Source organism: Macrobrachium rosenbergii, chromosome 36, assembly GCF_040412425.1.
Source record: "Macrobrachium rosenbergii isolate ZJJX-2024 chromosome 36, ASM4041242v1, whole genome shotgun sequence".
Lineage (NCBI taxonomy): Eukaryota > Metazoa > Arthropoda > Malacostraca > Decapoda > Palaemonidae > Macrobrachium > Macrobrachium rosenbergii.
Genome location: NC_089776.1, coordinates 4,691,575 through 4,718,183, shown reverse-complemented (window position 1 = coordinate 4,718,183; position 26,609 = coordinate 4,691,575). Strand labels below are relative to the sequence as shown.

The window sequence follows — 26,609 nt, the reverse complement described above, 5'->3', positions numbered from 1 at the left end:
GTAAGTATGTCGTATAATAATAATAACAGAACGGGTGATTTCTTGTTACGAGTGAAGTTATATTTGGAAATATTTTAAAGATTTATTAACGAATCGTACCCTTTACTTACTGCAGTTCAAATGTTGTATGAGAAACCCCTAATCTTAATCTCGTTCTGAGGACACGAATTGAGTCTGGAAATGCGAATATCATGAATTTGTTGGTTATTATTCTGACATCTTATAATTGTTCTTAACATTAAAATGTTTTTCACTTTGCTGTTTTGGGCTGATATACGCATTTGCAAAAGACAATATAAGATGATATACGCATTTGCAAAAGACAATATAAGATGATATACGCATTTGCAAAAGACAATATAAGATGATATACGCATTTGCAAAAGACAATATAAGATGATATACGCATTTGCAAAAGACAATATAAGATAGCAGGAAGTCTGTATACTAAATGCTGTCTATTATGAGAAACAGATATTGCCTTCTCTGTTACAATACTGTCGAATTATTGCTCATTGTTGACAACTTTGTTCCTTCAAATAACTAGGCAGGCCTTTGGCTGTGCATCTAAATCAGTAATGTGTTGCTAGATAGGTCTTGGTTTCAGTTGTACTTAAGATGCCCAGAGGATTACTAGTGACCTAACGACGACGGAAATTTAGCTGTTAAGAACCGCAACATTTATATGTAAATCTGCATGCAAAGCGAAAGTGTTCTGGATCGACTATGAATAATTTTCTAATTTGTGAGATGGAAACAGCTGTGACGCCTCATGTTCTGTTATGAGATTTTTCTTACATCCTAAGTTTGTCACAATAAAATAGCCAAAATGAAATTCTGAAATGGGCTACGGGTAATTTCTGTTTCATTATTTAGCAATCTGAGTAACAAGTGATCTATTCATTTTGTATTTAGTTGGGGAATGTGTGATATTAGTTCTTGCTACCAGAATTTAATGGGGTCAGGTCTGTTGAAGAATCCCAGACATCCTTCCGTAAGGGTTGCAAGAAGCAATTCTTTTCACAGAAATTCTTATCGATGTCGGTGTCAATCCCTATTGCACCAGGCCATTTTCTAATGTTATAATTTTTCCTTATGCCGTATATCATGCTATGGACGAGTACAACTCCTTGTTTGCGCTTTGTTGATTTCTTTTCACCTATAGCAATAGTCAAATGCCCTGTTCTTGCAAGTGCATAGTCTTTCAGTAGTCAGCCATTCTCCAAGGAGGTGGTTTGCAGTACTCTGAAGTTATGGACTTGCTCTTCATGTCTTGTGTCAGTACACTGAGAAAGGCTGACACTGAGAAAGGAGATACATTCATCCACGATATCCATCAGCTTGAAACAACAAAGCTTTAAAGTAAAACAGATACATATGCCTTAATATCGTTACCGTTCTAAAGGTGACATATACATGCCTTGCATCGATGGCAGGCGTTTGCTGACTACTATTTTCTTACTAATGGAGATCATTTGTTTAATTTCATATTTTTATGAATAAAAAGCTCTTCCAAAGCACAGAGACAGCCGGGAATGCAGAATCCATGTGGATAATTTCATAAATGGTACCATCAGTGAATATGCTCTCAACCTCCAGTGATATGATGTCATTCTGCAGAGTTGTCGTCAGCAGAAGGTCGAGTTCAGACAACAATTTCTGTAAATGTCATCATATTCAAAATCTTATTAAGCATTTGTTTATATTATATATGGGAGACAGCTCGAGATATGATGGAACTCAAGGACTTACGGATCTGTGGGTGCTACAACAGTACCATATTCATAATTAGGTTCGAAATCTCCTGTCTTACGAGAAAAAAGACGTATGGGGCAGGATTCTTGCTTCACCCATACTACTCATTTTCGTTTCTAGATCCTTAATCGAGTCTTTCGTTAGAAGCTAAAAATCCCGATAGCCACTGAAGATGTCTTCTTCTTTCTGTTCATAGTGTAATGGACACTTCTCCAATACATCTAAACACTTCCAATTCTTAAAAAATAAAAAAATAAAAGTACTCACAAACCGGATACGAAGTCCACAATGGGTGGAATCGTACCACTAATTAAAATGTGTGCAAGACTAAGTCAGGGGGCAAAATAAACACTACTAAAAATTATTAAATTTAATACGTACGTTACAGACAGAAGTAACACCTGAACCTCAATGAAACAAAAATTGAATGAAAACCAAACACCCTTAATTATAAACCACACTTACACAATTAAAGACAGACCTCAACACACTTATGCCAAAAAAGGGAGGGGGTCCAGAAAGGAGGAGGAAAGTCAAAAGATAGAATACCCTACCATGATACACACTAAATTTAGTACACTAATAACTCCTCCGTGGTTAATTTATTCCTCCCAAATGTCAGAGGAGAATCTCCCGGTGGCGGGGTATCACAGGATCCACTCGGGCAGAGGTGTGTAAAAGGTAAATAATGGGTCCATGTAATACGTCAGCAGTGAACTAGAGGCCGTGATCACACTTTATTAACCAAAGATTAATTACATTTTACTGCGGACAAGAGAGGTCCCACCGACAATGATACTGGATCAGTGGTGCTGAATGATAAAGGCAGTTATATCCTTGCAACTGCAGGGCAAAGTGGATCCAACAGTACTCAGGTTGCCAACCAGCAAGAAGGTAATAATAAAAAAGCAGCAGCAAAAATAGGAAAGTTCAGCACTCCTGTTGAAGATCCAGAAACAGACTGACTATACTCTCCAACAGGAGCTTCCACAAACCCCTCTGCCGCACGGGGAGATTGGGAGGGGGCCATACACACACTCACGGACCATGTAAAGAAAAACAATTGTTAAATAACATGCTTAACAAGCGAACCACCGGTGAGGAGGAAAAACAAGCTAATTCTGACTACCTGAATACAACATTTAACAGAAATTTAAAATATAAAAATTTAAAGTAATGATCTAAATTAAACTGATAGCAGCATACTGACAATAGACCACTGTGACATGTTTAGTAGCCATTCTCACATAAAGGTTTTTTTGAGTGGTCTCGCAGCTTCTTCCATGGCCATATTGAGAATTCCACTCCTAAAGCTGCCTTGTCGCCGTCCAAATTCGTCCAAATTGGGAGAAAGGTAGAAACTTGTCTCAGCTTAGAGGCCAAGTAACTGGTCAATAGACCTGTCTTGATTCTCTTGCACTCTGGGTAATGGTTTTTCTTGAAATGCCAATTCAGATCCAAACCAAGAAATTCTTGTTACCTTGTCATCAGAAGGTTTCTAGTCAAATAAATATATATTTTGTCAGGTACTGGTTTCTAACGCCAGAAAATACTAAGACTATTACCTTTTAATCTAGTAGTATTGATGGTTTTCAGCATTATTGTGAATGTAAATATCTGCCTTTGCTAATTAATAATCTCCCCAGGTTTCTTGAACACAAACACCAAAGGCTGGACACGCTCAGAAGCAGAGAAGGAAATATGATTAGAGTCTACCACAGCACAGTTGCAACAGATGTCGCTTGTTACTTAGATCCCTTAATAATGAAACAAACATTAGGCTACTTAGGGCCCATTTAAGAATTACATTTTGACCATTTTAATGTGTCACAGACATATAAAAAAAGCTCATAATGACACTTGAATCGCAGTTGTATCCATCTCACAAATTAGAAAATAATTTTTTTTAATATACTTTCAAAATGTGAACTGGCAGCACTTTCGCCTTTACATCCTGATTTACATATAAATGGTATGGTTTTCAATGTCAGTAGCTCATTTTAGATTTCTAGGTGCAGCTTTTGACAAGAAATTGACTTTCGAGAAGAATAAACGTATTATTGCCTTCTCTGTTTCTCAACAAGTTGATATCTTGTGGAAATGTTTTCGAATGTTTCGTGATGAGGCTATTATTATATCCAAATGTTTTAACTTTTCTTTCTTATTATTCGGAGTCAAGTTCTCCAGTGTGGTCTTAATCCTTTCTGGACAAGCATGATCATATGAGGAACTGTAGGTTTTGAGCGAACGCCGGCTAACTCTTATGAGTATTAATATTGTGCGCCATACAGTTTTGATGAATTTAACGGGAAAAATGTTCATATCACTTGAATGGGCCACAAATGACTTCCGGCAACTGTACTAGCTCAGTACAGTATGTGACTATGTGAGAGAGGTACGTACAGCAGATCAGTGTGCCTTGAGATTTCTTGGCATGATGTCCTACCTACCTCTCCCGAGCTCCAGGACGTCTTTTTATTTATTTGCTCATAAATATAGCCAGGGATTGCTGTTGGTTTCAGGTCTTCTCTTTTATGCTAGCAGTTCAGCTATAACTGTAATTTTGCAAAGTGAAGTGCAAAGAGATATTAGAAAAAAAATGTATACCTCACAAAAAGATGCTGCATCTCCTCATCTCAGTAAACCTCATATATATTTTACAATAAATATACTCAGAATTTGTTACTGATTTTAGTTCTTATGTGTTATGACATTGCGTGAGCTGTGATTATAATTTTACAAAATAAAATAAAATAAATTATTAGAAAAACATGTATAACTTGGTAAAATTAGCATATTTTTATGCGTGTCTTGGTAAAGAGGCCCCTCACAGGGTTGTGAATATTCACTTTCAGCTTCCCGTGGAAGGCACAGAAAAATGTTCTTCTTCTTACAGCCTGTGCATTTGCAGCTCTTTCTCTCTCCATTGATGTGTTTTTTCTTAAATTGGCCAAACTTAAAGTTTGCCCGGTGTGGGGTCTGCTTAATATTCCTGTAGATTTAGCCCGTCCTGTAAGGGACGGCGCGTCCACGTGGGTGCTCAGACATATGTTGTGAACATTGATTTTAGCAAGACTTAATGTGTGTTTGCAACAGTATTTAGAAATTTGTTTGGAAATATGATTCAATAATGTTGCAAACATGTTCACAGCAACGACGGAGCGATACTCACATCCACACATGTGCATAAACATCTGTTGTGAAGCCTACTGGCAAAATGTGCTCAAGTATGTGCAGCAGTATTATCTGTACACATCACTCATAACAACCTTACATCTTGTTTTTGAAAATATTGTTTACTGTACATATTCGGAACACCTGTTCGAGCACGTCTCCAAGCACCTGTGTTGTCTCATCCACTTCGAAGCTTCAAACATGTTAGCAACCGCTGCTGCCGTTACAGTATTACCTGGACACAACGGTTCGCAATGTGTTAACAGTTTATTCGCTAATATGTTGTTTACATGTTGCAAGTGCCTGTTTGAGCGCCCGTGTGGACGAGCAGTTTATGTTGACTTGTGGCAGAGATGTAAAGTGAGTTCATCCTCTGCACTCGTCTTTACCTGACCTAGCTGTTTTTGCAAGCAACACTAGGTTGGCTGCTGCTGCTGGAAACAGTGTGCCATTTTCCAGGATAAAATTTAACGCTACTCAGTTTGCTAAGAGTGGTATTCTGACTATGACTAAAATGTGGGATAGTTTGCCTAGAGCAGTTGTGGAGTCTTCTGATCTCCAAATCTTTGACCAAGTAGCAAATTTATTTCGTGGTTTCTGTTGAGGTCTCCTGAATTGAATTTTAGGTGTATCGGTTTTATTTTCTGTTCCCTCATATTTAATTATTTATCACCTTTTCCTGTAACTTGTGTCTCTTTGAGGGTTGATTTTCCTTTAGAGCTCTCTTGGGTTTTAGTCAGTTGACTGTCCAGAAGGATTTTCAAAAGGTTTTAATTAAGAAAGAAAGAAATTATATGCGCATATATGTTTTCCTTGATAAACAAAATGTTAGTTAGGGAAGTGCCGATGGAAAATGATGGCAGTATATGATGGGAATTACATGAGCAAAACACCAAAATCCCCATCCTAAATATTCCCTAGTCTAAGTACATTTAAAGACCTACAATAAATAATGCTAAAAGATTTTTTTTTTTCTTAAAAATTATGAGAGATAGGCAGACAAACAGACCATTGTTGTAAAAAGGAATGAAAGACCAGGCCCCCTTATTCCCCAGGACGAAGAGAACCAGCCCATATTGGACCCCCATTCAGATGAGCAGCTCAGGGAAAAAGTGTGGAGTTTTGTTTCCGATATAATAACTGCAGCGGTGGAGACACATGACAGCAGACGACAGAATCAGTTTAATAACAATTTGGCTATGCCCTCTAAGGTATGACAAAGCTTCCCTCAAGGTTCCCTCTAACAAAGAATTGACCGCAAATAATGTCCCTAATGATTAACTATACTCATACCTGAAATTTCTATTTCTAATCTTATACCATTTTAATTATAGAAGGATATGTTTAAAGGCAATGTATGTTGTAAAGAATCTGGGCGAGAGAGAGAGAGAGAGAGAGAGAGAGAGAGAGAGAGAGAGAGAGAGAGAGAGAATATGAAACACTTATTCTACAGGATGGAGTGCCCCAGCAGATGGTGCGCCTAAATTCAGATGAGCAGCTTAAAGAAAGATTACATAATTTTGTTTCTGATATTATGACCAGTACCATGGAAGCACACTACAGCAGAAACGGAAAACAGAATAATATATTGCTTCAAAAGGTAGGCGATGATTCTTTCATATAATCGGAATTTAATTTTTTTTTTTCTGTGACTACCAACTTAATCTACAATGTGAAATATTCTTTTCCGGATGTTTCCTTATGCTTACCCTTTGTACATGTAAACCAATATAGAGGTTTTCTAGTTCAAAGGTGCTTTAAATTCTGGAATCTTGGAAGAACATAAGAGCATAAGCAAAAGAGTCTACAAAACATAACTACATCTAGTCTACTGCACTCATTATTCCATCAAAGAACACTAACAGTAAATATTTCTGACATACATTTCGTTAAATATTTCTAATCCCATCGTCATATGATATGGATAGTTTTTATAACCAATATTGGGCAATAATAGAATGCTGAGAAGCAAGCTCCAACTTGGAAGATTACAAGCAAAATTAACATTCTTAGCATTTTTTCATTATATGGCACTCGAACCTTAGGCCAGCACCTATTTTGTTTATAACAGATACCGCTGATAATGTCAAAATCACCCCTCGTTTATCATTATAGTGAGCAGAAAAATAAAAACTTGGCATTCCCAGAAAATTCATGAACATACGTTTCTTTGTTTGAAACCAAGAAGGTACCAGCTTTGCGACTTTAAAAATATTTTATTTTATATATATATATATATATATATATATATATATATATATATATATATATATATATATATATATATATATATGAAATTTTTATCACACCGTGATTTATATACAGTCATGAAGCTACAAATGTCGCTTAATATCAAATTCACGCTTCCTAGGGAATATCCCCGATGGGGAATTATCACCGAAGGGGAATTCATAAATGATAAATGGACTGGTACTGCCGAGTCTCGAACCCACGGCACAGATACTTACCCAGCGACTCGACTGGAGTCGCTGGATGAGGATCTGTGTCGCGGGTTCTTGATAGCTCCGTGGGTAGAACGTCGACTGGAGTCGCTGGATAAGTATCTGTGTCGTGGGTTCGAGACTCGGCAGTACCAGTCCATTTATCACTTATGAATTCCCTTCGGTGATAATTCCCATCGGGGATATTCCTAGGTAGCGTGAATTTGATATTAAGCGACATTTGTAGCTTCATGACTGTATGGTATATATATATATATATATATATATATATATATATATATATATATATATATATATATATATATATATATATATATATATATATATATATATATATATATGAGGATGAATAGGAGGTGACGCACGTTTTAAGTTTTATTTCCAGCCAACTTTTCAAAGCATAGTCTCATCACCAGGCTCAAAATACAAAAATAATGGCAATTAAAATCAACACATATGAACCAGCGACAAGCATTAGATACTAGAAACCGAAACATAAAGTTACAACCAACCTAACGTCTCAAAATATGGAAACAGTGAACAAGAAGACCAAAGAAACATCTAAAGCAATCTAACAATCTATCAAGGTTTTGATAAAGATGATTTTTACTTTTAAAGGTAGTTGTGCTGGACACAGACACACACACACACTCTATTTGTTGGAAAACATACGAAAATCGATGGGGTTTCCATGGGATCTCCTTTTGGTCCAGTTTTGGCAAATGTTTTTGTGTCATTTGAAAGAAATGCTCTTTAGCCGCTGCTCGCCACCTTTTGTCCCTTATTTTAAAAGCGGTAGAAAACTTTCAAATTAAAGATGGTGCGAACAATTTTCAGAGTACGCCAAAAAGTCCACCCCAATGTTAAATTTACCACAGGGCATGAAAACAGTGGAGCCTTCCTTTTCTAGACGTGTTAACCACCAGATCCAACTAGCACTTCTTCACTTCTGTTTTCCGTAAACAAGCATACGTTGGTATTGGCTCAAATTTTTATCGTTCATTTTTTTTTTTTTTTTAAACTAAATATTATTTCTTCTACACTATTAAACAGAGACAGTTTGCTTTCATAGTGAGCTTGAGTTCCTTAAAAAATGCTTTCAAAGTAACTGCTATCTTAAACTTTTATTTGAAAAATATCCCAAAATATTCTTAGATAATAAAATTCACCCGAAAATTCCCTCACCTACAGTACCTAAACTTGATTTTTAGTCTGCTGCTGACTAGTTTTTAAATACATGTCCCAGATTTTACAGAAATACAGAAATTGTCTTAATCCCAAACTGGTTCTAGGAATCCAAGAACGATTGGATGACTTTTAGGTTTAAAGATACTGTGCCCAACCTTATGCGTTCTACGGTTGTTTATATGTATACTTGCCCGAAATATAATCCCGGGACTTATATCGTTTGAGTAAGAAGGAGTTTTCCAACATACGGGAACATAATAAATCCTTTGTTGCCTATGACGATTTTGAAATCATAAAGCATCCGGTGATGAAACCTCTCTCTGTATTCTCGAGTGTTTAACCATCAAACAACTGGTTCTATCATTGAACAGTCTTCTGCCCCTCTGTTTATAGATTAAGATGTTTCTTTGTTCTTTCGGTGCCCTTATTGGTCACTCAGTTTCCACGTTTTGAGACGTTTGGTGGGTTCTAACTTTATGTTTCGGTTTTTAGTATCTATTTTTAACATTAATGCTTTTTGCTGAGTCATTCGCGTTAATTTTAATTGCTAAAAATTTTGTAGTTTAGCCCAAATGAAGAAACCACGCCTAGAAACGTTGTCTGGGAATAAAACTTGATACACTGCATCACCTCCTTTTCATCCCCCTAATTATACAGTGAATCCGACTTTCTAGTAGTCAACACTTTCCCATTTATAGTCAGTATATATATATATATATATATATATATATATATATATATATATATATATATATATATATATATATATATATATATATATATATATATATATATATATATATATATATATGTATATGTATATGTATATATATATATATATATATATATATATATATATATATATATATATATATATATATATATAAATGGATGTATGTGTGTGTGTGTGTGTGTATGTTCCAGCATAACTTTGAAATGCATTGAGCAATTTCAACCAAACTTGGTATACATAATTTATGACTTATCTGAAGAAGAATACTGTCGGGGTAAGACATCACTAGTACGAAAGGGCACGAAAGAGGGTGGGGTTGGGAAGGGCTTCCCTGAAATGGGGCTGGCTCTCCCTGTAGACTTAGTAACAAAATAAATTCTACAGGTCTATCACACCTCATTTCAGTATACATATTACTTGCTATCTGGAAAAGAAGACTGTGGAGAGGTAGGTAAGACATCACTGGCACCAAAGGGGGTGGGGGTGGGAAAGGGGTAACATGTAAAATTAATTGAAAACGACAGATATTAGTGTCTAATCCATAGTTTTCGAGGTCGCTGAGATGAATAGTCACACTCCTGGTGCCCTTTAAGTCCAAGTTCAGCCCTGATAGGAATGAGGGGTGAGAAGGGGTGAAATATAAAATGTCAAAAATGTTGGTCCCTGCAATTGAACCAACTATCTTAACAGGAAAAGGAGAGAGTGAGAGAGAGAGAGATAGTGAGAGGGACAGGAAGTGAGAGAGAGAGTAGATGGGGCATTAGGGAGAAGAGAGAGAGAGAAGGAGAGGAAGTGAGAGAGAGAGTAGAGGGGGTGTTAGGGAGGGGAAAGATGGAAAGAGAGAGAGAGAGAGAGAGAGAGAGAGAGAGAGAGAGAGAGTTTATTGGTTGCCATTCAGTGTTTCTGGGAAGTTCTGGGTTTTTCAGCTGGTGTATATATATATATATACATTGTTACGTGTGGGTCTTGGCTGATCAGTTATTGGTTAATTTACGTAAAGTTGCACGGCCCTGCAGGCCAAGAATACACGTAACCTGTCTCTTGAAGCCAAGAGTTAACCTCAAAGACAGACGTTAATTAATCAAAGGTCACCAGTTAAGGGTAATTAACCTGAACAAAGAATATTCAAGGAATAAAGACTTTATGATGAACGTCACCGACTGCGGACGACGAAAAATCTCTACTCGTTAAGAGGGTATTAAATACAGAGACGCAACAGTTCTCCCCAAACAATGAGCGCTAGGCACAACAAATACCAGAGTATTAAAATGAATTGCTTGCCTAAATCCCCGAGGTTTAGTGGGATAATTCGGCTAACGCTAACAATATAATAATTTGACTTAATCTAGACTTCGTACCAGCGGTCACCCTAAATGGTGGCTGGAGAGTGAAACAAAGAAAGATTGGGAAATACAGGAAGAGGATAAAAGAATGGGCAAAGTTTTGAACAAAAGACAGACTTTACCTTAGGACGAGCGTTGTTGCGCATCAATGGACGACAGGAAGTTCTTGCAATTGCTTCTTCACTTCACTAATAGAATAATAGACAAAAGGGGGGAGGGGCCCAACCGGACGTGTTGTCTCTGCAAAAGCTTGATTCTCTCTGCCTGTTCTCTGACCAGCCTAGGTCAAAAACAGGCCTACAGTCATGCCCTAGGCGTCTATGTTCTGTTAAAAACATTCGCCAAGAGAGACAGGTAGAAAGGAAAAAAGGACCTTAGGACCACCTATTTTTAAGGCTGATATGGAAATTTTCCTATAGGGGGAAGTGCCTAAATGCTACCTATCCTTTCTCCAACAGACGTTAAAGTTTGAACTGAAGACGCTCCTAATGCAGACAACGTCTTTTACCGGTCTTGGTCAGGCTGATATTATTTACAATCAAAAGTTACGAGGGCGAACAGCAGTAATATTTATAAAAAAAAATATATATATATATATATATATATATATATATATATATATATATATATATATATATATATATTTGTGTGTGTGTGTCTACATATATCTATGCACATGCACACATACACCCATCCACACACACACAGATATATATATATATATATATATATATATATATATATATATATATATATATATATATATATATATATATATATATATATATATATATATATATATATAATCTTAGCATTCAGTCTGTTTGCTGAGAACACAAAAATTTCATCATCAGTGACCTGAGCCTTGAATGTTTCTATAAACGGTAGGTACTTACAATGGTTCTTACCATTCTTGTTGTTTACAAGATCATCTAGACAATGAAGAGCACTCAAGGGTTCATAGAAATTTACAATGTTACAAACATATTCATCACCATTAAGCATGACACATTCACTGAACTCATGTTCGGGAATTTCGGTCACTAGGAACGAATCATGCTGCAAGGCAAAGTGTTGAACTGTTCCTTCTAGCACAATGGACTTATTATCTACTACCATTGGGAATGGATAGACTGACATCAATGAGTTGATGTCTTGATTATTGAAAGGGATCACTAGGATTATTTGATTAGCTACTACTTTCACTGTGATCATGCCATAATAGTCCACTATATTTTCTACTAGTGGCTTCAAGTGATTGTTCACAACACACTTCTGAATAATGGCTTCAATTTCACTAGGGGTTATCAGAAAAGGCGACAGCAGGTTTTTACCTGCCATCATGATCGCATTGAGTAATTCCTTGTATTCCAGAAGGAAATTACTTGTTTCTATGAGCAGTTGCTCCATCATTTCTGTTTGATGGATTCTAGCAATTTCTGATGAAATATTATGGAGTGCACTATTCACAAATTCTTTCAGCTCTGTGATCATTTTCTGATTTTGATTGACATTTCCTATTACTTTATTATAGACAGTGCCCTGCTCAGAAGCCCAATTTTCAAGTTGAGCCACTCTTTCCTTTAGCTTTTCAACATTACCATCTGTCGCCACACCAAAAAGATTGTGTTAAGCGACACTTATAAAGGGTATGAGTGATCGCTTTACTACTTTCCTTGGCATAACACTATCAATGTCTTTCTGCAACTTGGAGAGCATGTCATACAAATTTCTATCTTGAACACTGTGTAATCCTGCCTGGATCTGATTGCTCAGCTGGACTAACTGCTTTCTCTGATCGATAATGGACTCCATCCGGATCTTAACAATGGCTAGGTCCTGTATCATCTTAACCTTGCCATGTTCCTTGATGATGGCTCCCTTCCTTAGTTGTACGAGTGAGTTCACAAATTGACTCACTGCCAACCACCAAACAATCCATTTGCTGAAATAATGTTATTAAGCGGTAAAAATCTTATCAACTACATTTGTTTACCATTGCATTTGCCATTACCTTCTTCTCAAATTATACCTTGGGGTCATTGAAGATTCTATTTTATTTGAATTTATCTTATCTTTATTAGACAAATCTGTCAACTGGGTAGACAACCAAGGTTCTGAATGAACTACTTTAATGTGGTTCCAATGTACAATAGATTCTCTCAAGGTAATCTCATGCATTAACTTGAATTTATTCAACTTCAAAACTTCTAAAACTCTATATGGACCTTTGAATTTGGGAGAGACTTTTGTATTAGGTCCTTCAAGAATAGGATTTAGTATATATACTTGTTGTCCTACCTTTAACGAGGTTATGGTGGACCTTTTATTATAATACTTACTAGATTTTTTATGTAACTCCTTTAACCTAGTCCTGGTAACCTTAATGGTCTCAAACGTACGTCTTGTCTTCCAAGCAATATAGTCCTCATAGTTGTACGTACGTCTGGGTGGTGCGGCATCATCCAAAAGTGAATTTGGCATTCTCTTTTGGTAGCCATACAGTAGGAAATGAGTTTCTCCTATTGATTCATTTACTGTGTTGTTTAGAGTAAATTGTATGTCTTCGAGCGTCAAATCCCAGTCTTCAGTGTTTGGTGTTACCAATGTTTTCAGAACATCCTTTATTTTGCGATTTGTTCTTTCTACTGCTCCATTTGAGCTTGGCTTATGTGCTGTTATTTGACATTTCTGTATCTCATAAAAGTCACACAGTTTCTTTAGAATGTCACTAGTAAATTCAGCAGCATTGTCTGAGAGCAAAACTTGAGGACATGAATGTCTGATTATGATTCTAGACTTAAAGGCTTCTGCCACCGTCGATGCTTCTCTGTCTCTGGTTGGAACAATTTCTACGTATCTGGTCAAATAGTCAATAAAACTAAAATCTGTTTATTTCCTCTGATGGTGTTCGGAAATGGACCTAAGAAATCCATTGTGACTACTTGAAAAGGATTTAATTCTGAAGGATACATTTCCAGAGGAGCCTTCACGTTGACATTCCCTTTATGTACATTACATATGGTGCAGTTCTGAACAAATCGACTAGCATCTTCACTACATCGAGGCCAAAAATAGTTTCTAGTGATTGTTCTACATGTTTTCTTAATTCCAGGATGTCCTGATAACTTATATGAATGGGTTAGTTCTAAGACGTCCTGTGTCAGTGTATTAGGAATGTACAAACGTGAACAAGCATTTGGTTCGTCTGAAGTTTTGTACAACAATCCATCTATCAATTGAAACTGAATTTTCCTCACCTTGCAGGAGGTTACCAATTACTTCCCTTATTCTAGAATCCCTTTGTTGTTCCTGACGAACCTTGTCTAAATCTAGGTCTGTGGTTTGACAACTGAAGGCGAAATTATGAGTGGTAATTTGTTTCTCGTTCTCTTCTTGTGATCTAGATAAGGCGTCAGCTAATGTGTTATATCTACCAGGTATGTATCTAAATTCTGGGGCTAATTCCAATACGCTAACGAACCATCTATTGAACTTCATATTATTGGTAAAAGCCCTTTTCTTGAAAAGATCACAAATGGGTTTATGATCTGTAAGAACATTAATTTTATGTCCTAGCAAAATGTGCCTAAATTTCTGTAATCCCCAGACTAATGCCAAACATTCCCTTTCTGTTGTACTGTAATTTCTTTCAGCTGCATTCAAAACTCTACTGGCATAGTATACAGTCCTCATCCTTGTTTTATCCTTTTGCATCAAGACGGCACCTAGTCCAGTACTTGAAGCATCACAGGCTAAGTAGAATTCCTTCTCGAAGTCTGGATAAACTAGGATAGGATCTGTTATCAACATATCCTTTAGTGTTTTGAACGCTGTTTCCTGTTCATCTTTCCACTCATAGTTAGCATCTTTCCTAGTTAACTCAGTTAATGGTTTTGCTATTGTAGCAAATCCCTTTATGAAAGGTCGATAATACCCTACCATACCTAGGAATCTTCTTAGTACCTTCAAATTTCTTGGGGCTGGATAGTCCACAATAGCCTTAATCTTTCCTTCTTGCATTTTCAAACCATGTTCACTGATAACATGTCCTAGATATTCTAGAGATTTCTTCATGAACTGACATTTCTTAATTTTTACCTTTAATCCGGCCTTTCTGAGCCTGTCTAATACTAATTCTATTGTCTTGAAATGACTCTCTACATCCTTACTAGCAATTATTACATCGTCAAGATAAACCGACACGTCTTCAACATCTCCTAAGATTTGCAGCATTAAACGTACAAACGTTAAAGGAGCAGAAGTAAGACCAAACGGCATTACCTCGAATTGCAAATGTTCTTTGTGAGTACTGAATGCCGTGAGATGCTTGGATTCTTCATCGAGAGGAACTTGCCAATATCCACTTAGTAGATCGAGGCTAGAAAAACCTTGGCACCTCCTAATTGAGCTAACATGTCACTAATGACTGGCATTGGCATTCGATCAGGGACAGTGTGGGAATTCAATATCCTGTAATCGATTACCATTCTCCAACTGTAACCGTCTTTCTTTGGAACTAGCAGTAAAGGTGAATTATAAGGTGACTTAGAAGGAATTACGACTCCATCTTCCTTCATCTCTTCAACCATCTCGTCTACGATGGGTCTTTGACTTATTGGAAGTTTGTAGTTAGGTATATAAAAGGGTCTAGCACCATCTTCTATGACTATTTTGTGCTGCAGGACATCTGTCCTTCCTAACTTATCTCCTGTTACCGATACAACATTCCGATATTTCTCTAATATCTGTATTAATCTGTCCCTACAATGAGGAAAATCTGTATTATTTACTTCCCCTTCTAATTTAACTCTTGTGTCAGCTACAGAGACAAATGCTTTTTCACTTATGGTTAGTAAAGGGATATTAAACTCAATTCCCTTACAGAATTCTATGCCGGCATGCAATTCTAGTCTCTTGTCAGAATAATTATACACATAAGTCGTGCAGTTTCCACCATTAAGTCTTACTAGGGATTTGTCCATTTTCACAAAGTCTGGTAAGTCTTCATTAACTAATAACACATCTGTATCACCTAGGTTTTTATCTGTTACAATTCTAAGACAAACCTTTGTCAGACCTTGTGGATGAAGTAGAACACTACTATTTAATTTAAGCTTTACAAGCTTTACTAACTAAGCAGATTCCTTCTGCATTCTGCACATTGGCAGTGTAACAGACATCAGTAGCATCTGAACTTTCATCTTGTGGTATCACAGAACTTATCTCTGTCATTTCCAGGTTGCCTAACAGCAACACCTCATTGAGATACTTCTCTTCAGAATCTTCTCCTATTATTAGGTGACTACATTCTATTAGCGTGTCAGGATCGTCAGGTTGGGACAAAGAGCTAAGTTCTTCGGAGGTATTTACTTGTTGTGCACTTGAGTCATCAGGTTCATATCTGCTATCTGAGAATTCCTCCTGAGTGGCTTCTAGGCTTTGAAAAGCAGTGTGACTATCTTCTCCTATTTCTTCTATCATTGAATTTCTACACACTGTCCTACCCGGGTTAGCATTAAATTCCATTTCTATCTGTTGGATGTCTACTTCTTCAGATGAGGCTATCTCAGGTAAAGTGATCAAGTTTATCTGAAACTGTTCCTCTTCTTCAAGAGAGCAAACATTTCCTCTATCAATTTCCTTGATAGTTATTCTTCCATTGCTACAATCTAGTGTAATTCCACATCTTTTCATAGCCTGGAAGGAAAATAGAGCTTGAGCTGGAAAATATTTCTCTTCCAACACCACAAACTCTTCCCTGAATTTCTTATTTAGAATTTCTATCTCTAAAATGACATTGCCTAGAGCCCTTATTTGCTTTCCAGCGATCCCCTTTATGGTCCTATAGGATTTTCTCATTTGGGAAAGCTCACAACCTATATGTTCTGTTAAAGTGCCTTTATCTATGATACTTACAGTACTGCCTGTATCCAACAATATAGAACTCAGTACACCTTCTAAGTGTACTTGTATGATAGGCAACTCTTCCTGACACGTATTAAAATTCTTTACAGAAAACACTATTTCATTACTTCGAGTAATGTCTGTTGGAGATACATCCTTATTCAATGTCACTATTTCTTTCTGTAAGGATGGACCTTTCTGCTGCTCTCCCTGTGATTGTCACTGAGAATTCCCTTGATTTGGGTTACTGGGTGAGGTATTCTGATTATTAGGCTGAGTATTGTGGTTATTTTGAGACCCCTGAGAATTTCCCTGTCTGTTGTACCAACAGTTCTGGATCAAATGTCCTATCCTATTGCAATTCGAACACCATTTGTTTCTTCTACAATTCTGTGTTGTATGGTTGGAATAACCACAATTTCCACAATTTTGTCTCTGCCTATTTGACTGTGGTCTATTATTCCCTGAATTTTGGCCTTGACTAGCTCCCCTCTGTCCAGGAGCCCTGTTATTTCCACTGTTACTTCCATTGGTTCCAGTGGTATTCCCATTGTTACCTCTATTTGGCGGCCTAACTTGATTGTTTCTGTTTGATTGATTAAATCTCCTATTGTTGTTCCCACCATTTCTATCAGACGAATTTCTGTTTCCCTGATGCCTAGACCTAGCTTGCCCTGATTGGCTTCTACTGGACTGGTTGCTATTATTTCTTGGGCTTCCACTAGCTACGGTTCCCGTAAAATCTGCACTACTACTTGATGAATTCTGTTTTACTTTCCTTTCTATGTACATCAAGGTTTGTACAATTCCATCATTTGGCTTCCTATCGTAGTACTTCCTTAAGGCTACTCTTTCTTCCTTACCCAAAGCATCGTAGATTGGCCCTAATGACATATATCTAAGTACCTTGGATATACTAGCTAAATCTGTTTCATCATCATCAAAGTCATCCTTCCTTCCAACAACAATCCCTACATCTTTCATATCTGTCGTCACTCTATCTATAGCTTCTTCGACTCTGGTTGCTAACACTAAGTGATTACCATCATATTTCTGATGATGGAAAGTTCCTATGTTGTACCATGGATCTTTCTGTGCTTCTGGTTGCCAAAACTGTAAGCACTGTTTCTTGAAGTCGTTAAACAGAGTAATTTTCTTAAAAAGTACTGAATGAAGAACTGTATGTGCATCACCATGTTCCATACTAACATACAAGAGTGCTTCATCTATTTTCTTTCTCTCATCTGTGATACCGGCAGCTGAAATTCTGCTTTCTGTGTCTGCCAACCATCGATTTACACTATATTCTTCTAGTCTTCTTTTATCTACATTACTTTGGTCTACTGTTCCACAAAATCTAGTGGCTTGGGTGATTACTGCGGCTTGAGCCATGGTGTAGCGTCTAGGTACAGTCGAATTTGTTGGGTTAGTGGTTACAACGGAAGTGTTAGGTGCACTAGTTATCGGTAAACTAAGTGGGGGACCCTGACTATGAGAACGTCTGGATCTAGTATTACTAGGATTAATTTGTCTAGAAAGTCGTTCAGGTACAGGCCTTAGGTTATATTGAGTCTGGTCTCCGCCCCTGTCTGTTGCAGTCGGGAAATTACTTCATCCAAGGATTCATTCATATCAACTAATAAAATATTCAATGATTCCAAGAATGAAAAATAAATGAAAAAAAAAAAGATTTGAGAAGTAGGTACTTACATCAATTTCATGTTTGCTGAATTCTTAGTGACTGTATTCCACTTCAATAGAAATTCAATTTCCCCACCTCATTCCTTCATAGGACTCTCTCACAATCTGAAAAAGTCTGATATTAGTTTGGACTTATAACAATTGTTTGGGTTCCACTGCAAAAATGCTGCGCCAAGTGTATAACAACAAAATTATTATGACAGAATAATTTAAACAGAATTATCTCTATCACCAAGTGAACGAAAATTTCTATTTCGTAAAAAAAAATTACTAAATATGAAAAAAAAAATGATTTCCTTCGTATAACAATAAGGAAATATTATTCAGATAATTATTCTTCAAAAAAATAATTTGTTTGAATTATTTATGTTTGAGAAAAAAAATTATTTGCGCACTGCAGGGAAAATAATTATGTAAAAATTTCACGCACAAAAAAAAATTATTCACAGAAAAAAAAAATTTTCTTGATAATTCCCCGATACTAGGAATGAATGATTACTATTCAAATAGCTTCGTGTCATCTTGCACTTGAAGATAGTGCTGATCGCACTTGAGCGCAATTGTCGTCAGCTTCCAGCGATAATCGGCACAGCTTGGCCAACTTCCAAGTCCGTTACTCGCTGAATTTGTCGAAGAAAATTTGGAATTCCTTCCAAATTGTGGTTAGCGACAATGGGAATTTACCAGTGTCTTTTCTCCTGTTGATTGAAGACGCGAACTTCACTTCGGGTCGTTGGCTTCCAAAACTGTATCGCCGTTCCAATTTCTTCACTATCGTTCGTCGCCACTCTGGTACCGCTAATTTCCTCTAAGTCGCCTTTTTAGCGACCAAAAATTGTGGGAATTTCGTGTATTTAAGTCCGTACACGATAGAAAAGTTCACTGAGCTGACGTAGATATTAGCGACTTTCATACGTCCGCCAGCACTGTTTGTTTTTGTCAGTCTTCACTTGCTGCGATCGGCGATGATTAGCCGCGAGTTGCCGATATTCTCATAAATTTCGTTATACTTCTTATAAAAATCACCGCTGTTCTATGCCGTGATTATTACTATTGTTCTTATTATTGTAATAGTTAATTATTAAACTGAATTTCTTGTTGATCTTGTTATTGCGAACATTCGGAAACTTCAAACTGGCAGGGATTTACCACTGTCAATTTTCACTCCGATCGACGCAAAAGTTTCGCTGTTTCGTGGAATATTTCTTCTGCTTCGTTCCCTCTGCTCTCTTCTATTACTGTGTTTATGTTTCTAGTTGCTGAAGACTGTCTTGAAATTGTTTGCGCTTTTAATTTGAGAGTTAGTTATTAGCGCAATCGCTCTCCACTCTCTGTAAATTTCTCTAGGGCCGTGAACATTTATTGTTTTTCAAATGTACGCTGGGCGAAATCCCACTGCTGCCACCACTTTTATGTTATGGGGTCTCAAATATGAATGTCTCTGCTTCTGTTTATTGTTGTTTCCCTTTGGTAAGACCTGGGTATTGAGTATCTGCAATAGCCGATAACTTCTGGTTAACTCGTAGAAAACGCAGTAAACTTGGTAATTATTCTTCTTACACTGTTTATCTTATTTCAGGAGGGGGTAAGGGATTCGCTGGGCACTTTCTTAGGTTTTATTCTTATAACACTATAATAGTTCACACGGCCAGCCACACTGGACTTAGAAATTTCTTTTTGTTTCAGAGAGGAGAGCCACAGATCTTACCCAGAAAGGGTTCAAGTTAACTCTAACTAAAAATTGATCAAAATGAGCTCTGGACCTATGTGGAAGAAAACTCTTCCTCTTTGAGGAAGCCTATTTTAATCTTAATGGTTCAGTTTCAACTCCCACTTTTGGCAAAGGACAAATCAGATCAATTTTGCTGACCTTTCATTTAATAACCACGTCTTTAGCTCCTCCTTAGGTTCCCATATCTCAACATTGGTTGTTTAGTCTACAACTCAAAACTCCAATCTACTTGGTCTCACGCTATTAACGCCGTCTCTCTCTCTCTCTCTCTCTCTCTCTCTCTCTCTCTCTCTCTCTCTCTCTCTCTCTCTCTCTCTAACAATAACCACGATCAGTGAATTTCATACATTATTCACTGTAAAAATACTTTCAAATTCACATTGCATAACATCTATATATATATATATATATATATATATATATATATATATATATATATATATATATATATATATATATATATATATATATATATATATATATATATATATATATATATATATATATATATATATATATATATATATATATATATATATATATATATATATATATATATATATATATATATATATATATATATATATATATATATATATATATATATATATATATATATATATATATATATATATATATATATATATATATATATATATATATATATATATATATATATATATATATATATATATATATATATATATATGTTTCTTTGTTTAATCAAGGCTGATTCCACCACCTGGCTTTTAAACTGACATAAATTATATGAGACATATTCCAGTCTATTCTGTGGTTATGGTAATTTATGTGGTTAAAAACAGCTGAGCTCTGTTGTCCGTACCTAACTGAACATTTATGGTGTATTAATCTTTTGGGGAGTGATTTGCCTGTGAAGCCGATATAAGATTGGTCACAATTGAGGCAAGGGATTTCGTAAACTCCTGTGTCTTTGGGGACTGGTTTTTGTCGGACGTTAATCAGGGATTTTGGCTAAGGTACTTGGGTAGGCAAAAGCAAAAGGGTTAGAGTTTCCAAGTGTCTGTGTCAACATCTTAATCCTGTCCAGGTGTGGGATTTTTATTTTATTGTAGGGCATCTCTCTGGTCTTGTTATTGGGGGGAAGGTAGAAAACAGTTTGCTTTGTAGATCGATTTCTCAATTAAATGGTCAGGGCACTTTAAAGATGACAGCTGCTTACGGATTAGTTCAGTTTCCTTTTCCAGAAGATCCGGGGAGCAAATCCGTGAGGGCCTTAAGAATAAATTGCTGGCTATGCCAATTTTTTATAGAGATGTCATGATAGCTATAAAAATGGATGTATGCAAGAGGGTATCAGGACAAGTGCCCGACGGCCACATGCCCGACGGACATCTTCCCGACGGACATCTGCCCGAATTAACAGTGCCCGATGGACAAATGCCCGATTAGGACGATTGGCCGATTAGGAAAATGCCCGATTAGGACAATTGCCCGATTAGGAAAACTGCCCAAATATTTACATATATACAACCGCTCTTTTAGTTGAGAGAGAAAAACTACCGGACGATGAAGAATCTCGTTAGTAAAGTACATATGTTTTAGTTGGGAAAAATTTTTCTTCAGTCATGAAGTGTCAGAAGTTTTTTAATCTTGTAAGCACCCATGGATTTCGTTAAAACTCAACGTGGTGGATTGAAGCTTTGCTATAATGGTTACGTTTGTGTTAAGAACAAGGAATTGCCATCTGGAAATACGTTTTACGAATGTGAACGCCGCCGACACAATAACTGCAAGGCCAAAATTACTGTGTGTGGTGATCAAATAATAAGCGAAGCACATGAACACACTCACGCTCCAGATATTATTCGTCGAGATCTTCTATCTTTACGTGAAGAAATGAAGGAACAAGCTATTAAAAACCCAACAATCATCACAGCAGATTTTATGTCAAACGTTACAGAATGTCTCGGAAGGAGTCTCTAGTCAACTACCGTCTGTGAGCACAATTAGACGTTCTGTCAGAAGATATAAACAAGCTGTACATGCTCCACATCCCATACCAAACCGAGAAATTTGTATGAGATGGTCATTCCAGATGAATATAAAAAAACGTGCAAAGAAGACAATTTCTTACTTTACGACAGTGGACCTGGTGAGAACCGTATACTTTTGTTTTCAGCCGAGAAAAATATGCAACTCTTGCAATCTTCAAGTGAGTGGTTTTGCGATGGTACCTTCAAAGTAGTACCTGAACTGCTCTACCAACTATATTCAGTTCATTGTTTAATTTCTTAAAGAACAATACCATGTGTTTTGCATTATTGCAAAAAACGCTAAAATGCAATAACAAAAGACAATCCACCTATTTATTGAAGAAAACTTTTCAATCACCAACTAGTCTGCCAAAACATTCGATTAGCCCTGAAAATCGATTTGAAGTATTAGATTTTTTGAAGATACTTTTATTGGTAGATACGGATAACAGCTCATTTGTATGTGGAATTTAAAATTTTAGTTTTATTTTTCTTTAGATCTATTGTAACAAGCTTTTTTTATCAATAACATAGCAAATTTGTGCAAGATTATGAAAATCGATTTTGAGAGGATAGCCATAAAATAAAAAAATAAATCAATAACATACTTGCGTATCCATAAATAAAAAAATAAATCATGTTTTTTATTTTAGCTCACAATTTAAAATTTTAGGTTTATTTTTTTAGATCTATTGTCTTTTTTTTCAATAACATACTTGTGTATCCATAAATAAAAAAATAAATCATGTTCTTTTTATTTTTGTCTTTTATTATACCTTGTTAATGTTTACCATAAGGAAAAAATAAATAATTAAAGAAAGTGCATACAAAATCCTTATGGCAGCAAAACAAATAATCGGGCAAATGTCCTAATTGGGCAATTGTCCTAATCGGGCATTTGTCCATCGGGCACCGTTCATTCGGGCAGATGTCCGTCGGGAAGATGTCCGTCGGGCATGTGGCCGTCGGGCACTTGTCAGTCGGGCACTTGTCCTAGAATCATATATATATATATATCAATCATTCCTGTGGCACCTACGGGGATGAACTCACGTCACCACATTCTGTACTGGGCTAACTCCTTAAGATCTCCCCAACACTCATCTCCTACTTCCCGCCTCACTGTCCTCAACCACGTCTCCTTTGGCCTACCTCTGCCTCTACCTCTTTTACCAGGTTGCTGAATGAAAACAGTAGTCACCCCAGCTTCCAGCTTTTGTCAGACAGTGAGATAGCTGCTGCAGTTGCTGTTGGTCACGCACAGGAGGCCCCTGGATAAAACGACGACACCAACAAAAGGAACGAGACTGTTGCACAATGAGCACCTTTGTACGAGTACATGCTCATGATCTTTGATATGTTTATCGAGATCATAGAGAACTCCAGTGTCGACCTTAATGGCTGCCCAGGGGCCTTGGACATGGCTATCCAAGTTCTAGAGTTTCAGTGAAATATCATTGCAAAGCAGAATCAATGTTCATATCACCAGAGTACCCTCGACACTTTCTTCAGATCCCAATTTCCAGTGCACCCAAGCCCATCACCATCCACTTCTTTTGTAACTCAGTTTTTCAGCTTAGAAATGCAGGTGAGCACATCTACACTCTTCGTTGATATGCTGAGTTCCTTCAGCCAAGAATTTGATGTGTCACTGCCCCATTTTGATGACCAAGACCCTCTAGGCATGTCTACTCCTCTTCCATCCAGTTCACTGCTTAATGTCTCCCAGGAGTCACAGGAAACAGAGCAAGCAGAAGATGCCAGTCTCGATGACACATTCGAGCTGGTGGTGGGGGAGGAGACCTCCTAAAAAGTTTGCAAAGGTCTGGCCGTTGTAAACACTAGGGACAGCGCATACATATAAGTGACAGAGAAGAGGTTTACTTTTATTTTTATATTTTTCCCATAGCTAAAGAACGAATATTTATAGTTTTACTTCTTTTTTATAATGTATTAATGTTGTCTGTGTTTAAGCAACATATAAAAAAGAAAGTGATACCAGTGTTATTCAGTAGTGTACAGTAAGTACAGTACACCTGCCATATAGTGTGTTGCGTATGAGAGAAAAAAATAGGTTCACTTTTTTTTGTATATAATATAAGAAGGTGATACCAACGTTATATGGCAGTGTACTTTACATTCAGTACAGCTACTGAATAGTATTGTGTACAACAGAAAAAAGCTGTTCACTATTCTTTTACAGTGTGTATTTATACAGTATATTTTGTTACAAATATAAGGAAGTAGCCTAACTATTTATTTATTATTTATTCTTCTTTCTGCTATTCGTTGTCAAGTTAAGAAGATTACTTTCTTTAGATATGCTTATTGTTCTGGCTTTGTTATGTAGTAGCGTATTTTCTTTGTTCCAAGAGACTTGAAGAAGACACAATGTAGTTTTTTCTTTACTTCATTAACACAATAATAAAGTTACAGTAGTACACAAATGAATTACAGTGCAAAGTTACAGTGAGTGTCAAATGTGAGTCTTTCTTCTTCTATCAACCCACAGTTAGTGAGGCTTACAACCCACCCTCTGCTTCTCTGCTGTCCTTTCTTCTCTCTCTTCTTCTCTGCTTCTCAATTCGACTTGATAAGGAATTTTGGAAGTTTTTGTCCCACCCCTCTGTAGGGGGAATCTTGGTTTTGTAGATGCTTAATTGGTTAGGCTGATCTAAAGACAGCCCATTTGGGTGGACTTCTGGAAAAAGCACCACTTCAAAATGGGGTCACTTTGACGTCACCGGAACTTATAATTTTCGGTGGCTATTTATCCCACTAAGGATATATATATATATATATATATATATATATATATATATATATATATATATATATATATATATATATATATATATATATATATACATATATATATATATATATTGATATGGTTTCGATCTGGCTGAGAGGTTAAAATGGCTGAGTTAAGGCCACTGAATGGTTTTAACTGAAGATTCACAGACAAATACTATGGGGGGGGGGCATGTTAATAGCATCTGACTTTAGTTCTGGGTTCAGACAAAAGCATGTTATAAAATGTCGGCTTAAGGCCTTTTTCAAATGAGGGAGTGATCAGGTAAACATTTAGGGTTCACGTAATTAATTATATTTACATTAAACACAGATCAGAAGAATGGGGAATAATAATAGACAGGTGAACAGAATCCTCTCGAACAATCAACTATACAATAGATGAAAGATCCACTAGGAAACACAAGGGGGGCCCACTTTAAAAGGCACTACAATGGAAGATACAGTGGTTGAGAATGCAGCAGTTACTTAATAAGTTGACAAAGTAGTTAATGGGAATCGAGGGGGTTGTACTTATGGTGCCCAAAGCAACTAGATTTTGAAACACTGGTTAATACACTGAAGTTACTATGTTATGCAACTCACTTATAAACACAGGTCTCACTGGGGTAAATCACACTGAGAAAAGAAAATAAAATAGTGAGAGAAAATAACTGGGAACGTGACTGACTTCAAGAACCTTAATTCAGGTACATTACCTTCTTCAGGAGATGGGGTTTCCTCGTCTCGTCTAAGGAGAGCCAGCAGTGGAGGGTAATAGTGAAAGGGGTTCACCAAAAAAGTAACTCAGGCTTCTAGACCAGCCATGTAGGGAAGAGCAAGGGGCGACTCGAAGGGAGTGAGAGGCCTGCAAGTGTGCTGGATAGGGTGTCCAACATCTCTGAGCGTTCTGATAGCTCTGAGAGCAATCTGCCTGTGCGATGCCCTTTTGTAGTGCCGGAGGATTAAGATTCCGCTCCTTCCAGGTGGTGTTGCATTCACTGGTACTCCGTTTTCTATACAGGGCTCGCATATGGCATTTGGCGGGCAGGCCACCTTGCACAAGGCCACTCATGCCCAGGTATCATGGTGACAGCACATGGGCCCAGTTGCTATGGGCCGGCTCGCTTTCCCTTCTAAGTTACTCCAGCGGCGGCAAGGGTTAATCTCTGAAGGACAGCACCTGGAATTAAGGCCTCAGGGCAGATCACTCAATCAAGGAAGATTAAAGCTTACCCAAGGGGTGAGTGAGAGAAATGTCAAAAGGGGCGAATTATTTACCTCCAGCTTTCCTTTATTCAACTTTTACCATCCTACTGAGAATAAACAGTGGGCATAAATCTTATGATGAATTCAAGAAAAGTTAAATATTTATTCTTATGCTTTATATTACTGTGATTCTTGAAGGGAGAGTTGGCTTAGAGGAGGTTTTCCTCATTGCACCTCCCCAAACAAGTTGACATTCGCACCCTAGATCGACTGAACAGGCTAAAAAAGTCTCTCCTCATATTCCCTTGGGTTACACTATCATCTAAAAATTAATAATTCTGCAGAAAGAATCAATTACAAACCATATAATATCACTCATAACATTTACTTTAGAGCAGAATAAATTGTGCTGTTATGAATTGGTTTATTAAGACATTTGCTAGTTATGTTACAGCAGCATTAATTTAAGTTTGAACATAAAAATATTCACAAATAACGTAACCACATAAAATCAAGGTTAGCAGGTTATTACAAGTAACCTTAAACTATGTCATGCACTTAATAATAAGTAAATGTTGTAAGACAAAGTAATGCAGT

General features: G+C 36.8%; 1 protein-coding gene across 10 annotated transcripts in view; it reads left to right on the top strand.

Moving 5' to 3' along the window:
• The window catches only part of LOC136856556 (uncharacterized), a 430,695-nt gene that overhangs the window by 326,098 nt on the left and 77,988 nt on the right, over positions 1 to 26,609 (top strand). For 9 of the 10 annotated variants that reach the window (XM_067134396.1, XM_067134403.1, XM_067134398.1 and 6 more), the window contains one exon: positions 5,985 to 6,140. The exons of the other annotated variant lie outside the window; for it this stretch is intronic. In XM_067134396.1, the coding sequence (XP_066990497.1) occupies positions 5,985 to 6,140 (156 nt within the window). The remainder of the gene's footprint in view (positions 1 to 5,984; positions 6,141 to 26,609) is intronic. 10 annotated transcript variants of the gene reach the window in all.